At 37.0% G+C, this 13,635-nt stretch overlaps 1 protein-coding gene across 5 annotated transcripts in view; it reads right to left on the bottom strand.

Annotated features, from left to right (window-relative positions):
• Window positions 1-13,635, bottom strand: part of HECTD2 (HECT domain E3 ubiquitin protein ligase 2) — a 74,550-nt gene that overhangs the window by 39,849 nt on the left and 21,066 nt on the right. For 3 of the 5 annotated variants that reach the window (XM_073353822.1, XM_073353824.1, XM_073353825.1), the window contains 5 exons: window positions 12,620-12,784; window positions 8,034-8,172; window positions 5,036-5,138; window positions 3,422-3,511; window positions 606-670 (listed from right to left, as the gene is read on the bottom strand). In XM_073353822.1, coding sequence (XP_073209923.1) covers window positions 606-670; window positions 3,422-3,511; window positions 5,036-5,138; window positions 8,034-8,172; window positions 12,620-12,784 — 562 coding nt within the window. Of the gene's footprint in view, window positions 1-605; window positions 671-3,421; window positions 3,512-5,035; window positions 5,139-8,033; window positions 8,173-11,244; window positions 12,519-12,619; window positions 12,785-13,635 lie in introns of those variants that run through there. The other 2 variants (XM_073353826.1, XM_073353823.1) reach the window with 2 other exon arrangements.

Raw genomic sequence — 13,635 nt, 5'->3', positions numbered from 1 at the left:
TGGGGAGCGGTCCTCTTGAACCAGTGCCCACCATGACTGAGGATATATCTACATTGTAAAAAACAAAGAAAGGAAAAGAAAAAAAACCCTGTGTGTTAACTTGGGTTTGCTAACCCATGCTGGCTAACTTGGGTTAAATCAGCAGTGAAGACATGGTTAACCAGGTTTTTAACTTGAGTTAGCAGCTTGAGTTCAAGCCTTAGAAGGAACCCTGGGGTTGAACATGAACTGCTATGCCGAGTTTGCCATGTCTTTACAACCTGAGTTAGCTAATGCAGAAGTTGGTCCAATCAAAGATAGTATATCACCCTCCTTGTCTCTCCTACCCAATTTAAGTTTTTTTACAGTGTAGGAATACCGTGAGAGCTCCAGCTATTTCTGATCAGTCACTCAGAGGGGATTTGACTAAGATTTAGATGATCAGCAGATGTGTCTCTTCAAAGGAGAAACTTATAAAGCAAATAAGATGTAACTCAAATAATTTTTCATTCTTGGTCTAAAAACACGATAGATCCTTGTCATGTATTAAAGAAAGATAATATACTAGTACAATAAACCCAGATTTTTCACTAATGTAAATGTGTGCAAATGCTGGTTATAATTACCCTTTCCACTCCTGTAACAGACCATTAATTATTCCTTTTAGGACAGACTTCTGAATATCTTGAGGCTAGGAAGAATGGAAAGAAAAAAAAACAAACAGCATTAGGTTAAAGAGTACACTTCTTTTTTACATTTCATCTAATACAATTGTTGAAGCATGACAGTAGGATAATATTCTTATTTAAAGGATTAGGAATAGTTTTTACTCCACAATAAAACACAACTATTTGTTTTGTCTACTTCACAGAAAATATATAACTAAAACAACCCAAACTAATGACAATACAATTAACATTAAGGGGAAATTTATATCCATACTATTCTGCTACCTTCATTGAGAGAAATGCCCAGGTTAGTTCCAACTGGGACTACTCAGGTGCATAAAATTATCCACATGTAAATGTTTATTGCATTTTGCCCTCTGTTCACAATAAAGTAACATTAATAGATCAGTAGAAGAATTAGGGCTTTTACTGTTGAACAAAGAAACCAGGAGAAAATGTAAACTTTTGGTGCCTCTAAAAATTTGACTTTACCACAGTACTGTATTTGTGGTTATCCCTATACTTAAAATGAGGAATATCGCACATACGGACCTACACTGATCTACATTGAGCAGTGAAGTTTAAGATTCTAATTCCACCCACTCTATGAGAGAAACTGATTTTAAAGTGATCTGTGAGAAACCTTCAATGAAAATTGCATATATAACATTATTTTACTTACAACTTTCAGATGAATATTTAGTTCAGCTAGTTGAATTTTGAATACTAGGTCTACAGGTAAATTAGATTTGGCAAGATTTATTAAATTGGTTATTAAAATTCTCTCATTTTAGGACATGACAACTAAATATGTATGCAGAACTAATAATATTCAATTTCTTAATGAGTTGCTGAATATGTAATAAATGCTACCTTAACTTTCCCCCATTTCCAGTCTTCAGGGTTCCATTTTACTAATTTAGAATTAAAATACTAATTTTCTTATAATGGTAATAGAAAGAATGACCTTATGCTGACTTTAGTACTAGGTTAATTGTATAAGAAAGCTGTCCTAATTTTTTCCTCCATGCAAATTACCTTCTCTACAAAAGTTAAATGCCCAAGGTCTGCTGAATACTTCTTGATGATTCTAGCTCTAATCAACAGAAGCTCTTGTTTAATAGCTTGATTACATTTGTAAAAATTAGGAAGGGCAAATCCCATCAATCTAGTCAGTCTAGAAAAAGTTCAGTACATAGTTTTTTTCTTTTCATATATAAACTTAAATCTTTTAGTTTGCAGATCTTTCAAAGCTGTGCTTGGTAATACTACTAGCAGAATTTGAAACAGAAAAACAAATCAGGGGAGCAAGTGTGTTTTCACCACAGCTACACTTCCCAATCAAAACGTTATCAGTTTATTACATTTTCCCCAAATCTTTATTTAGATGTGACACCATAGGAGGATTATTAAAGTAATACAAATTATCAAGGCTGGATGCATAGAAAAGAAACAAAATCAGAGACCACCCTCGACAAATCACAGCTAGCTAGGCTCTCTGTCTGGTTATATAAAATATCGTTTAAGTTACCAGAATACCTTATCTTATATTAAGCCCTATTAAATAGGCACAAAACTTTTCCATTGGATGCAAACATGGAAAAAATATGTTTAATAAAAAGCTACATCATCTAAAAAGTATATCATCCAAACTTAGAGAGATAGATTTAGACTGGGAGTCCAGTGAAAGTGATGAGACAAAGATTGCACCATTGTTTTGAATCAATACATTGGGAAACAATATGTTTTTCTATTGCACAACTAAGTTTAACTTTTGGTATCACTAGTGTCTCTTACATATTATATATTATCTTATGGTTTCTTTTTCTATTATCTTGTTTTCCTGACTACTTGTTAGTATGTAAGAAAAGGTTCTCTCTTTCTACTGTCCAAGTCCCCAATCCTGCAATCTGATTATGAGGTCAGAGCCCTATGCTGTGCCAGGGCTAGGGTCCTTCTAACTTCACTAGAACACTGCACATGTGGACCTTTATACCCAATGTACAGCCTGCTTGAAATCAGTGGTGTCCTGCACAATCACAGGAATCTACCTGCAAAAGCCATTTTCACGATCTGAGCCTAAGTAAGAACCTCAGATGTTGTGAGGGAAAAGTCCTCATTACCATTTTTTCTTTCATGCCTCTCAAAAGAGAACAGTTTGGTACCATGCAAACAGATAGCTTAGAAGCAAACTAACGGTTACACAATATCCTTTACTGAACAGTAATATTAAGTTCACTATACCAGATACAAATATTTTTGTTGAGCAAAACACCAAAGGTCACACAAAATCAATCAAATAAAGAATAAAAAATTGACTATATTAATAAGTGGTCAAGAATAGCCTATACTGTACACTTAATTATTAAAGAAAAAATAACTTTCAAATTATTTGGAACCCATCATTTGCACATTTAACTTGCCCATGCATATTCATATGATTGTCACCCTCATTCCATCTTCCCCATTGCTTCCTACACTCATTTCTGTATCTTTTTTCAATCCAGATAAAAAGCTTTTGGGGCAAGGAACCATGCCTTGCTATGATTGTGCAGCATATAGCATGATGGGATCCTGGTCCTTATTGAGGCCTCTAGACTCTGCCAAAATATAAACAATATTATTAACTAAAAGTTGTTCTATCCGTAGAGTGCAGTTTTCAGGATTTTATGGTGATTTCACATAAACTTGCACATTTTATTCAATTTCAGCAGATTCCTCAGTTCATAATTGTGAATCTTTTAAAACATTTTAAAAACATCTTTTTTACTTACAGTATTTAGTAAGGCATCATAGACAGCATTCACAAATTTAGCATTGATTCCAGAGTCTTCAATGGTACTGAAAGGGAGACTGACATCTTTCTGCAAATTCAAATCATAAGCATTTTTTACTCAAGTTATTTCAAATGTCATTTTAAAATTCCCTTAAAAATAAAAGTTTTGGTGTGCTAACATCTGTATCAAGTTTAGAAAAAAGTATGTACAGAGAAAACAAATAAATTGAAAAGGAGTACTTGTGGCACCTTAGAGACTAACCAATTTATTTGAGCATGAGCTTTCGTGAGCTACAGCTCACTTCATCGGATGCAGTGTGGTGGGGGGTGGAGGGTGAGAAAACCTGGATTTGTGCTGGAAATGGCCCAACTTGATGATCACTTTAGATAAGCTATTACCAGCAGGACAGTGGGGTGGGAGGAGGTATTGTTTCATGTTCTCTGTGTGTATATAAAGTCTGCTGCAGTTTCCACGGTATGCATCCGATGAAGTGAGCTGTAGCTCACGAAAGCTCATGCTCAAATAAATTGGTTAGTCTCTAAGGTGCCACAAGTACTCCTTTTCTTTTTGCGAATACAGACTAACACGGCTGTTACTCTGAAACAAATAAATTGATAATTTTTTGTAACAACAAAAAAGAAACCAGGTCAGATATGATATTGTATCTTTTCAAATTCTAATGCAAGAATACATTATGTTAGCAAAGTTCACCTGGCTCCAATTTATCAAAAGTCTAAAATAATGGGACTACATTAGATGTGTCAGCTGATGGGTGATTTAGTCTACCATTTCTAGTCACTGGTTCAAATTCAAATTCAGCAACAGTCAAGAGCAACAAAATTACTACCACACAATATCTGTTAGATAACCTGTGTGACACGAATTAATACCCTCAATTCAGATCCCACTGTTTACATGAAATAGCACTGCCACAGGCAGATTCTGAAAAAAATAAGAAGAATTTACTGGTCATGGAGACTGAAGTACCCACCCATAGATGTGATCCTTTCAGAACTGGACTGAGGCACATTAAGAAAGCAATGCAAGGAAGAAAGCGTTGCCACAAACCATACTGTATTTGATTAGGGAATTGAGGGCTTCAGTCTCCAGGGCTGTCAGATAACTATTTTACCAGCAATGGAATCTAAATCAACAATAGTCTAAAAAGATAGTAAAGCAACTCCATAGTCATAAAGTATTACAAATTTTAACAAAATAATATGTATATAGTTTCATTTACTATAATGCAAAGTTAATCTTTCAGAAATGGGTTGTACAGAGACAGCTTTTATAAAGTCCTTGCATTTTCTTTAATTCTCAGGACACCAATTTTTGAATTTCTTTTGTTTTAAATCCTACAAATGTCCTTGAAACATTGCTTTACTAATACATGAATAATGGACAAATGGTTTACTAAAAACAAATAATAAATGGAACTAGTAAATGAAACAATGAAATACTATAACTACAAAGTGTATGGGTAAGGTAAACAAGATAATACTATGAGTCTAGTCTGTTTAAGAAAACAAAGATAAAAATAAATTTTATGTGATGGATTTATAGCATCCTGAAGATAGAAAGAGCTAAGCAGCATTCTGAATTGTTTTCTACCTTAAATGCAGCATTTAACTCCAGGAAAGAATCAAATGTTGTTAAATAAAAATCATGTACAGCTTTCCAATCTCCTGATGACTTAGCTTTTTCCATATCCTCCCTAGAAAGAAAATTCACAAATAAATATATATCACACAAGTTTATGTACAAATATTAAGCACTTTATGAAATAGACTTTGTACTTCATACTTCACTATTACTCCAGTGTCTTTCATCTCTAAACAGATTTATGAGAAGGGTGAATTTAAGAATGGACGTGTGCAAGTTAATTTCTACTTTAATATTTTACCTGAAAATCTAGAAACACTGATGCTCCAAAAGAATGGAGGCATTTGAAATTGGTTGTGCAAAATATATTTCAGCACTACCTGATCATAATATTTATTAATTCAGTGGATTATATTTCAGTATTTTAAAACAAATTAGTAATAGAATAATGTATTATCAATTCTTATGCAATGTGTAGAAATAATTTAAAATAGTAAGTAACCTCGTAAAACTGTTAATTTAACATTACAGGTACTGATCTTTGCTTCTATTACAAGCTTTAAAATTCCTAAATTTTACATAACATATGTAAGATCACATTCATTGTTGCAACCATAAAATTCAAAGATTCACACCTAGCTAAAAGCTGGGAGTTGGATATGTTATGTGAACATTTTAAACAGCCATAAAGAACTAATGTCTGAAATAATGGAAAACTCTAAATACCTTGAAAATAAAAGTAAAAACATTCATGCAAAGCCAATCGACAACTTATTTCTATTAGTAGGGCCAGTGTTCTCCAGCAATGAAAACAGTAATTTCAGATTTTCAAAGCTATATATTTCAGACATTTTTGATATGCTTTATATTAATAAAAAATATACTTATTGACAAACATGAGCAATATGCAATCCTTTACAATAATGGTGCTCAAACTTTTCCAGTCACACCCCGCACCTTACCAGTAATGGAATCTGTCTGCGCCCACCCCGCATTACTGCATAGCCAAGGCTTCCTCAGCATCAGAGCTTGGGCAGAAGGCAGAGCTGGGGTAGAACTGGGGGTGGGGGAGGAGCTGGGGCTGGAGGTGGAGCTGGTCTGCAGGCGGAGAAGGAATGAGGGCAGAGCAGGACTGGATGAGGACAAAAAGGTGTTGGAGGTGGAGCTGGTCTGGGTGCGGAGTGGGGCTGGAAGCGTGGCACTCCCTCCCTGCCCCCACCACGCACCCCCTGAACAGTCCTCTGAACCCCCTTATGGGGGCGCACACTACACTTTGAGAACCACTGCTTTACAAAAATGCCAGGCACTGAGGGCCAGAGCCAGGAAAGCTACGTGCTGGGTGGCAGAGGGAAGGAGCCAGCTGTGTGCAGGGGAGATGAGTGGGGGACAGGTGCTGTGGACATCACCCTGCATGCCCTGCTCACCCTCTGAATGGCAATTCCAAAAATTAAGGGCAATTCCGGAAATGAAAAGTCATTTTGGAAAAAAAAAAAAAAAAGCAGTAATTGCACCAATTTCCAGAAAACATTGGCCCTACATGTTAGTGATACAAATCACAATTAATTTTTTCCTCTACAACATAAAACATTTTTATATATTCACTCATATGAAATAAACTTGTTTATTTTGATGAAACACACTGTAAATGTGAAAACAGATGTAATATATTCAAAGTGTTTAAAGGATTTAGAAGCATGTTTTGCTGAAAGTCAATGGGGCTTAGATTCCTAAGTCACAGACACCTTTGAAAATTTTAGTCAAAATTTATAAAATGTGTGGTAGATAGGCTTGTCACATTTCAGTTTTTTGATCACTTGAGTTCTGGCCAAATATTCTCTTTTACCAATTCCTTTGTGATACCTGACTCATTCTGCACTAAGTAAAGAAACACTTGACAAATCAGAACTTTTGAACTCCTACTGAATGTGAGAAATCTCAAACACACACAAAAAGCAACCAACTTATTAAAAGAAGATAAACTCATATGTCAGTAAGAGCAACTGTGAACTTTTCCTTGATAAATGAGATCAGTTAGGTTTGTGTTCTGACAGAGAGAGTAAATATGAAAGTGGAACAAAGCCAAATTGATTTGGCACAGTGATGATATTGTCCTTTTGCTAAATTGTAAGAGGGCAGCAGTATAAAGCTCACCTGTAAGGACTCTGATCTAAGTCCACAGAAATAAAAGGCCTGTTAAGTGTAATGCTTCTCACATAAGGGAACTAGAACGAAGGGGATTTCCCCCAGTATGGTTTCAAGCTTACTTACGCTATTTAAAATAGCACTATCATCAACAGAAAGGAGGAAGAAAAAAAATAAAAAGGAACTACAAAAAAAGTGAACTGCCGACAACAATGTCCTTTCACATAATATGAAAAAAATATTTCTACATTTTAAACATCTAAGTGAGAGGTGGCACAGCTCATATTATTAACTATTGTCAAAGGACCAAAAACATAGGAAGTTACAAATTAAAGGCCTGGTACACAATGTCTTCAGTCAGAGTTGAGGATGCCCAGCTCCTGATTGGATCGGACCCCAAATGAGTGGATGATAAACAGCAAAGCTTCAGAGATGTGGTTTAAATATCGAAAGAGCTTTTGTATCATGAGAATACCCCAGTATGTCTTTTCTCTAACTGAAACTAAATATCCACTAAATATCAGTAGTTCTTTCACTCCCCCACCCTCCAAGAAAACAGTAATGGTAGAAAAAATGCATGTGGTACTGAGCTGCTGATGGTGCTATCTTTTAGGTGATGCATAAAACCCAAGCTGAGCAAGGAATCATGACAATTTCCACAGTCACAGAAGTATTAATTCCAACATCCTAGCCAAAATAACTTACAAAATTACATTCTATCTAGCATTCTGTTGTCTTGTACTGATCCCATCACGAGAGGTCAGCCAGAAAATCAATATATTACATACATACATACTTAAATGAAATGGAAAGTCAGTCAATAAAAACCAAAACAGAGTTGTATTGGTTTTAACTGTATACTTACTGGAAGTCTTTCATAGTTTTGGTTCGGATGGGAAGGGAAGATTCTGGAGGGACTGGAGCTTTTGGTTCCGGTGGTAGTGTATCTATAGAGATGCGCTGCTTTTGCCTAACATCAAGGCAAATTGGTGGTAGATCTCTCACTTATTGAAAAATTTTAAAGAAGTGTAAAATGTATTGTAATCATATACATAATTTACAAAGAAAGATTGATTTATTTAGCTTGCAAAACACAAAGGCATATGAACTATGCAAAAGGACTAAAGTTTAAATTGTAATCTGTAAAGAGAACCTAAACATTGTTTTTGTAAACTAGGAACTCGTACATACGTGAAACTGACAGAAAATGCCTTTTCAACCAATATAAAAATTAGCTTAATTTTTTTCCATATTGCTCAAAATTCCATTTTTGACAAATATCAAAATTTAAAATTTCACTGTGGAAAAAACACATTCTCACTATTTTACTTTCCTCCTTCTCCCTTTTTGCAGTGAAAATAAGTAAAAGGAACGAGAGAAAATGGTATTTTCCCTCCCAAACCTTTAAAAAAAAATTCATTTAAAAACATTTCAAATTAAGCCAAAAATTTTCATTTCTTTTGAATGTTTTAGTGAAGCTTACTTACTGCCTGACCAGCTTCAATATTTATATTATATTAGGGCTGTCAAGCGATTAAAAAAATTAATTGCACGATTAATCGCACTATTAATAATAGAATACCATTTATTTAAATATTTTGGATGTTTTCTACATTTTCAAATATATTGATTTTAATTACAACACAGAATACAAAGTGTACAGTGCTCACTTTATATTTATTTTTGATTACAAATATCTGCACTGTAAAAAACAAAATAAATAATATTTTTCAATTCACCTAATACAAGTACTGTAGTGAAATCTCTTTATCATGAAAGTTGAACTTTCAAATGTAGAATTATGTACAAAAATAACTGCATTCAAAAATAAAACAGTGTAAAACTTTAGACCCTACAAGTTTACTCATTCCTACTTCTTGTTGAGCCAATCGCTCAGGTTAACAAGTTTGTTTACATTTGCAGGAGATAATGCTGCCCGCTTCTTGTTTACAATGTCACCTGAAAGTAAGAATAGGCATTTGCATTGCACTGCTGTAGCTGGCGTTGCAAGATATTTACATGATAAATGCGCTAAAGATTCATATGTCCCTTCATACTTCAATCAACATTCCAGAGGTCATGGGTCCATGCTGATGACGGGTTCTGCTCGATAATGATCCAAAGCAGTGTGGCCTGAAGGTTGGTTTTCTTTTTTGGTGGCTCAGGTTCTGCAGTTTCTGCATCGGAGTGTTGCTCTTTTAAGACTTCTGAAAGCATGCTCCACACCTAGTCCCTTTCAGATTTTGGAAGGCACTTCAGATTCTTAAACCTAGGGTCGAGTGCTGTAGTTATCTTTAGAAATCTCACATTGGTACCTTCTTTGCATTTTGTCAAATCTGCAGTGAAAGTATTTTTAAAACAACCAACATGTGCTGGGTCATCATCTGAGACTGCTAGAACATGAAATATATGGCAGAATGTGGGTAAAACTGGAGACATATAATTCTCCCCAAAGGAGTTGAGTCACAAATTTAATTAACACATTTTTTTAATGAGTGTCATCAGTACGGAAGTATGTCCTCTGTAACAGTGGCCAAAGCATGCAGGGATATACAAATGTTTAGCATATCTGGCTTATAAATACCTTGCAATGCCAACTACATATTGCCATGTGAACGCCTGTTCTCACTTTCAGCAGCATTATCTCCCATAAAAGTAAACAAATTTGTTTGTCTGAGCAATTGGCTGAAAAAGAAGTAGGACCGAGTGGACTTGTAGCCTCTAAAGTTTTACATTATTTTGTTTTTGAGTGCAGATATGCAACAAAAAAATTGACATTTGTAAGTTGCACTTAGTACTTTTAAAATCATTTTTATAGTGCAAACATTTGTAATAAAAATAATAATATAAAGTGAGCACTGTACACTTTGTCTTCTGTGTTGAAATCAATATACAGTAAAAGCTCTTTTATCCAGCACTTCACCAATTGTAAAGCTCTATAAACTGGCATTTCTGATCTTCAGTGAAATTCCGGTTTATAGGCCAGTTGGTGTGGGTCCAGAGCAGGGACACGGGAGGGGGTGTGGAGTGTGTGCTCTGGGAGGGAATTTGCCTGTGGGAGGAGGCTCGGGGCAGCGGGTGTGGCGCAGGAGGGTATTCGGGGATCCGGAGGGCGCTCATACAGTTTGAGTGCATTAGGGAACTCAAGACAGCAGGTTGGGACGCAGGAGTGGGTGCGGGCTGCCTCCGCCTGCAGGCACCGTCCCCATAGCCAGAGGGAGCTGTGGAGCTAATGCTTGGGGTAGGAAAGCGGCGACCTCTCCTGGCTGCTCTCAGGCAGAGGTGCGGCAGGCTGCCCCTGCCGTACCCCCAAGCATTAGCTTCGCAGCACCCATTGGCCGTGGGGACGGTGCCTGCAGGCGGAGGCAGCCCGCACCCACTCCCGCGCCCCAACCTGCTGTCTTGAGTTCCCTCCCGCACCCAAACTCCCTCCCTCTTAGTTAACTGGCATTTTTCAGTTACCGGCAACCCCCATTCCTCCAACATACTGAATAAAACAGCTCTTACTGTATCTGAAAATGTAGAAAACATCCAAAAAGTATTTATAATAAATTTCAATTGGTATTCTATTATTGTTTAACAGTGTGATTAAACTGTGATTAATTTTTTTGAGTTAATCGCGTGAGTTAAAACTGCGATTAATCGACAGCCCTATATTATATTTTTCACAGCTCTACCACAATTTTTTAGCATAAATCTGGGAACACAATATAGTAAAATTTCATTCCGTGGGCAAATTAGTGATAGAAAGGTGATGGAGGTATCATTTGATTCCTAAAAACCTACAGAATCACAGTTTCAATTGTGCCAACTTCTGTGACATGGTAAGGGGGCTTACTGCTCCCCTGGCACCCAGCTTCAGGTCCTCCGATTGGTAGAAATTTTGATAATACAGTTGATAATACAGTGCTGTCAGAAATGCTTCCAGTTGGATATCATTCAAGAGCCCTTTCCCCCATCAACACAAAGGCACCAAACATGATAAACCTAGAACAATTATGTAAACATATATTTGAGAAAATGTTTAAAATCAACATTTTTAAAATTATACCTTAACAGAGGGATGCATTGCTTACATAAAAAAAGACATTGATCTTTTGTAATTCTAGTGAAGTTAGCCTTGACATGTAGGACTGAAAACATTTATTTATCAAAGTCACCATCAGTGTCATCTCCTTCTAGGGCACCATTGCTAGACATATTCTCACACTGATCCTTGTCTGAGCTGCACTTGCATATGTCTGTGCAAGGCAGGCTGCTGGCCAAACATTTGCAGGATGGTGAGCATCTGGTCTTTGCACACGAGCATTTGATTAGCTGAAGTACTGATCTGGGACCACATGGTAATTCACACATAACTGGTATGATCAGTTCTTTCTCCAAGACCCAACCATGCCCAATAGGGGAGGGCAGTTTTGGATATGGTCGATCATCTCAGCGCCATTCCATTGCTTGATAATTTGCCCTCATGACACCAAGTATAAATAGTACCCCACATCAATGGCAATTTTTCTCAGTTTATCTGCTTCTTAGAAAACATCCATCAACATAGTTCTGTAAGTGTCGTAATGTTAGTCTTCAAATGGTAAACTTGGTATATATTAATGCCTCCAGTTAATTTATGACATCATCAGTGACTGTCTCATGCATTCCGAGAACCTTCAGAGTGAGGAAAGAGGCTTTGGAAGCTGAATCTAATACCGTCCAGTAAGATAGTTTGATAATAAGATAACAGAAGGGAACTGGTGACCTTTTAGCAGCCCAATTTCCTTTTTGAAATTCCTCCCATGTCAGGGTCAAACTTTTCACACCTCTTATTTCAGCGAGGTAGCAGGCAATCATCCCAGAATAGCTGGTTAAATCTAAAGCAAAAATGAATTTTGCTATGTCTTCCAGTGTGAGATACAAATTCTAATTAGCAGATCGAATAAAGAGCAGCAAAGTCTCAAGCATCTTCATGCATTACTGCACTAGTCCAAAAGTTGTCTTTGTCACCAATTCAAACTCATTAAATTTCATGATCCATTCTGTGATATTGTAGCTCTCCATCATGGACAATAATGGTCACTGAATACGGAATGTACACTGGATGTGTGGAACTCGTCTTGCAAGTCCTGTACCCTTTGAGAAACAACTTAAAATACATCAGTATGCTTTTCAAAGATGACATCTAGTTAGCATTTTTGAAGGGCAACGAGTGTTTGGGTGTGTGATTCTACAGCATATCACAACTTTTTCCCTACAAAAATGTGGTTCACAATGCCAAGTGTTATGTTCAATCAGGTCGTCCGACGTGATATTCTCCAAAGATTCAGCTACTAGCTGGTATTCTTTGTCTCCCCATTGATGCCTAAAAATGATTGAGACCAAAGAAAAACAAGGATACTGTAATAAATTACTCTGGGATTGTAATTATGTTAAGTAATGTAAGTTATGTAACTATATGCATACCATTTGAAGATGGATTCCAGTTATTTCTGGATGGATGCTGACGTTTTAACCAGTGCCTCATTACAACTCCTTTGGCATAGTAAACAAAGTTCAATACCATTGAACTGCTTCTTTTTTGCTGAAGATGGGAAATCAATCTGAAGTACTTCTTCCATTTGTAGTAATCTGTAACATTAAAAAAATTAATCCAGGTATCATCTTCTGAACATTAACTGATAACATAGTACTTGTCAAGACTATGGGCGAAGGTAGGCAGGACTAGTGGCAGGAGCTTGAGATTCCGGAACTGAAGCCGGGGTCAGAGCCAGTATCAGGGTCAAGAGTCAAACTGGAGTCAGAGTCAGGAGTTGAGCCAAGGGTCAGAGACAATCAGAAATCAGGCCAAAGGTCAATACCAGGTACTAGGGTCTCTGTTGCAGTTCCAGGGGTCAATCAGGAATCAGAATCCAAGTCAGAGCTGAGATAAATACGGAGAGTTCAGGAACAGAGAAGCAGGGTAGTCATGACACCTAGCTAAGGATCCACGTTGAACCTCTGTGGATTATGGGTCACAGGGAGTGGGCAGGTAACAGCTGCTGCTGGGTGGCAATGTGGGAATGGTGTAGCCCAAAGTTATTACCTCCACAACCCACTTGTCTGTTGCAACATACCATAAGACCTGCTGGAAATGGCAAAGGCAGTCTCCAAAAGTGGGGAAGTGGGCAAAGGGTTGCAGCTTACAAACTATAGGTGAGGGAGGAGTCAAACCCTTGACCAACTCATGAAAATTGCTGTTTCGATGATGACTGGGTACTCAGTGATGAAGGGTGAAATGCTCTTCTCCTTTGGAACCTTTGTCTTTTTCTAGCAGGTTTGGTGGTTTAGCGAAAACTGGAGAACTGAGCTGGGAGCAATCACTGGGCAGTTTAAGACCTGCTAAATCTTCTGCTGTTTCACCTTTGTGCAGCTTGTCTTCGTCCATCCTTCCACGAACATAAGTCGACGTCACACCATTCATTTTGTTGTGAGCACATTCG

Source organism: Lepidochelys kempii, chromosome 7 (genome assembly GCF_965140265.1).
Source record: "Lepidochelys kempii isolate rLepKem1 chromosome 7, rLepKem1.hap2, whole genome shotgun sequence".
Classification (NCBI taxonomy): domain Eukaryota; kingdom Metazoa; phylum Chordata; order Testudines; family Cheloniidae; genus Lepidochelys; species Lepidochelys kempii.
This window is presented reverse-complemented; position numbering and strand designations above follow the sequence as displayed.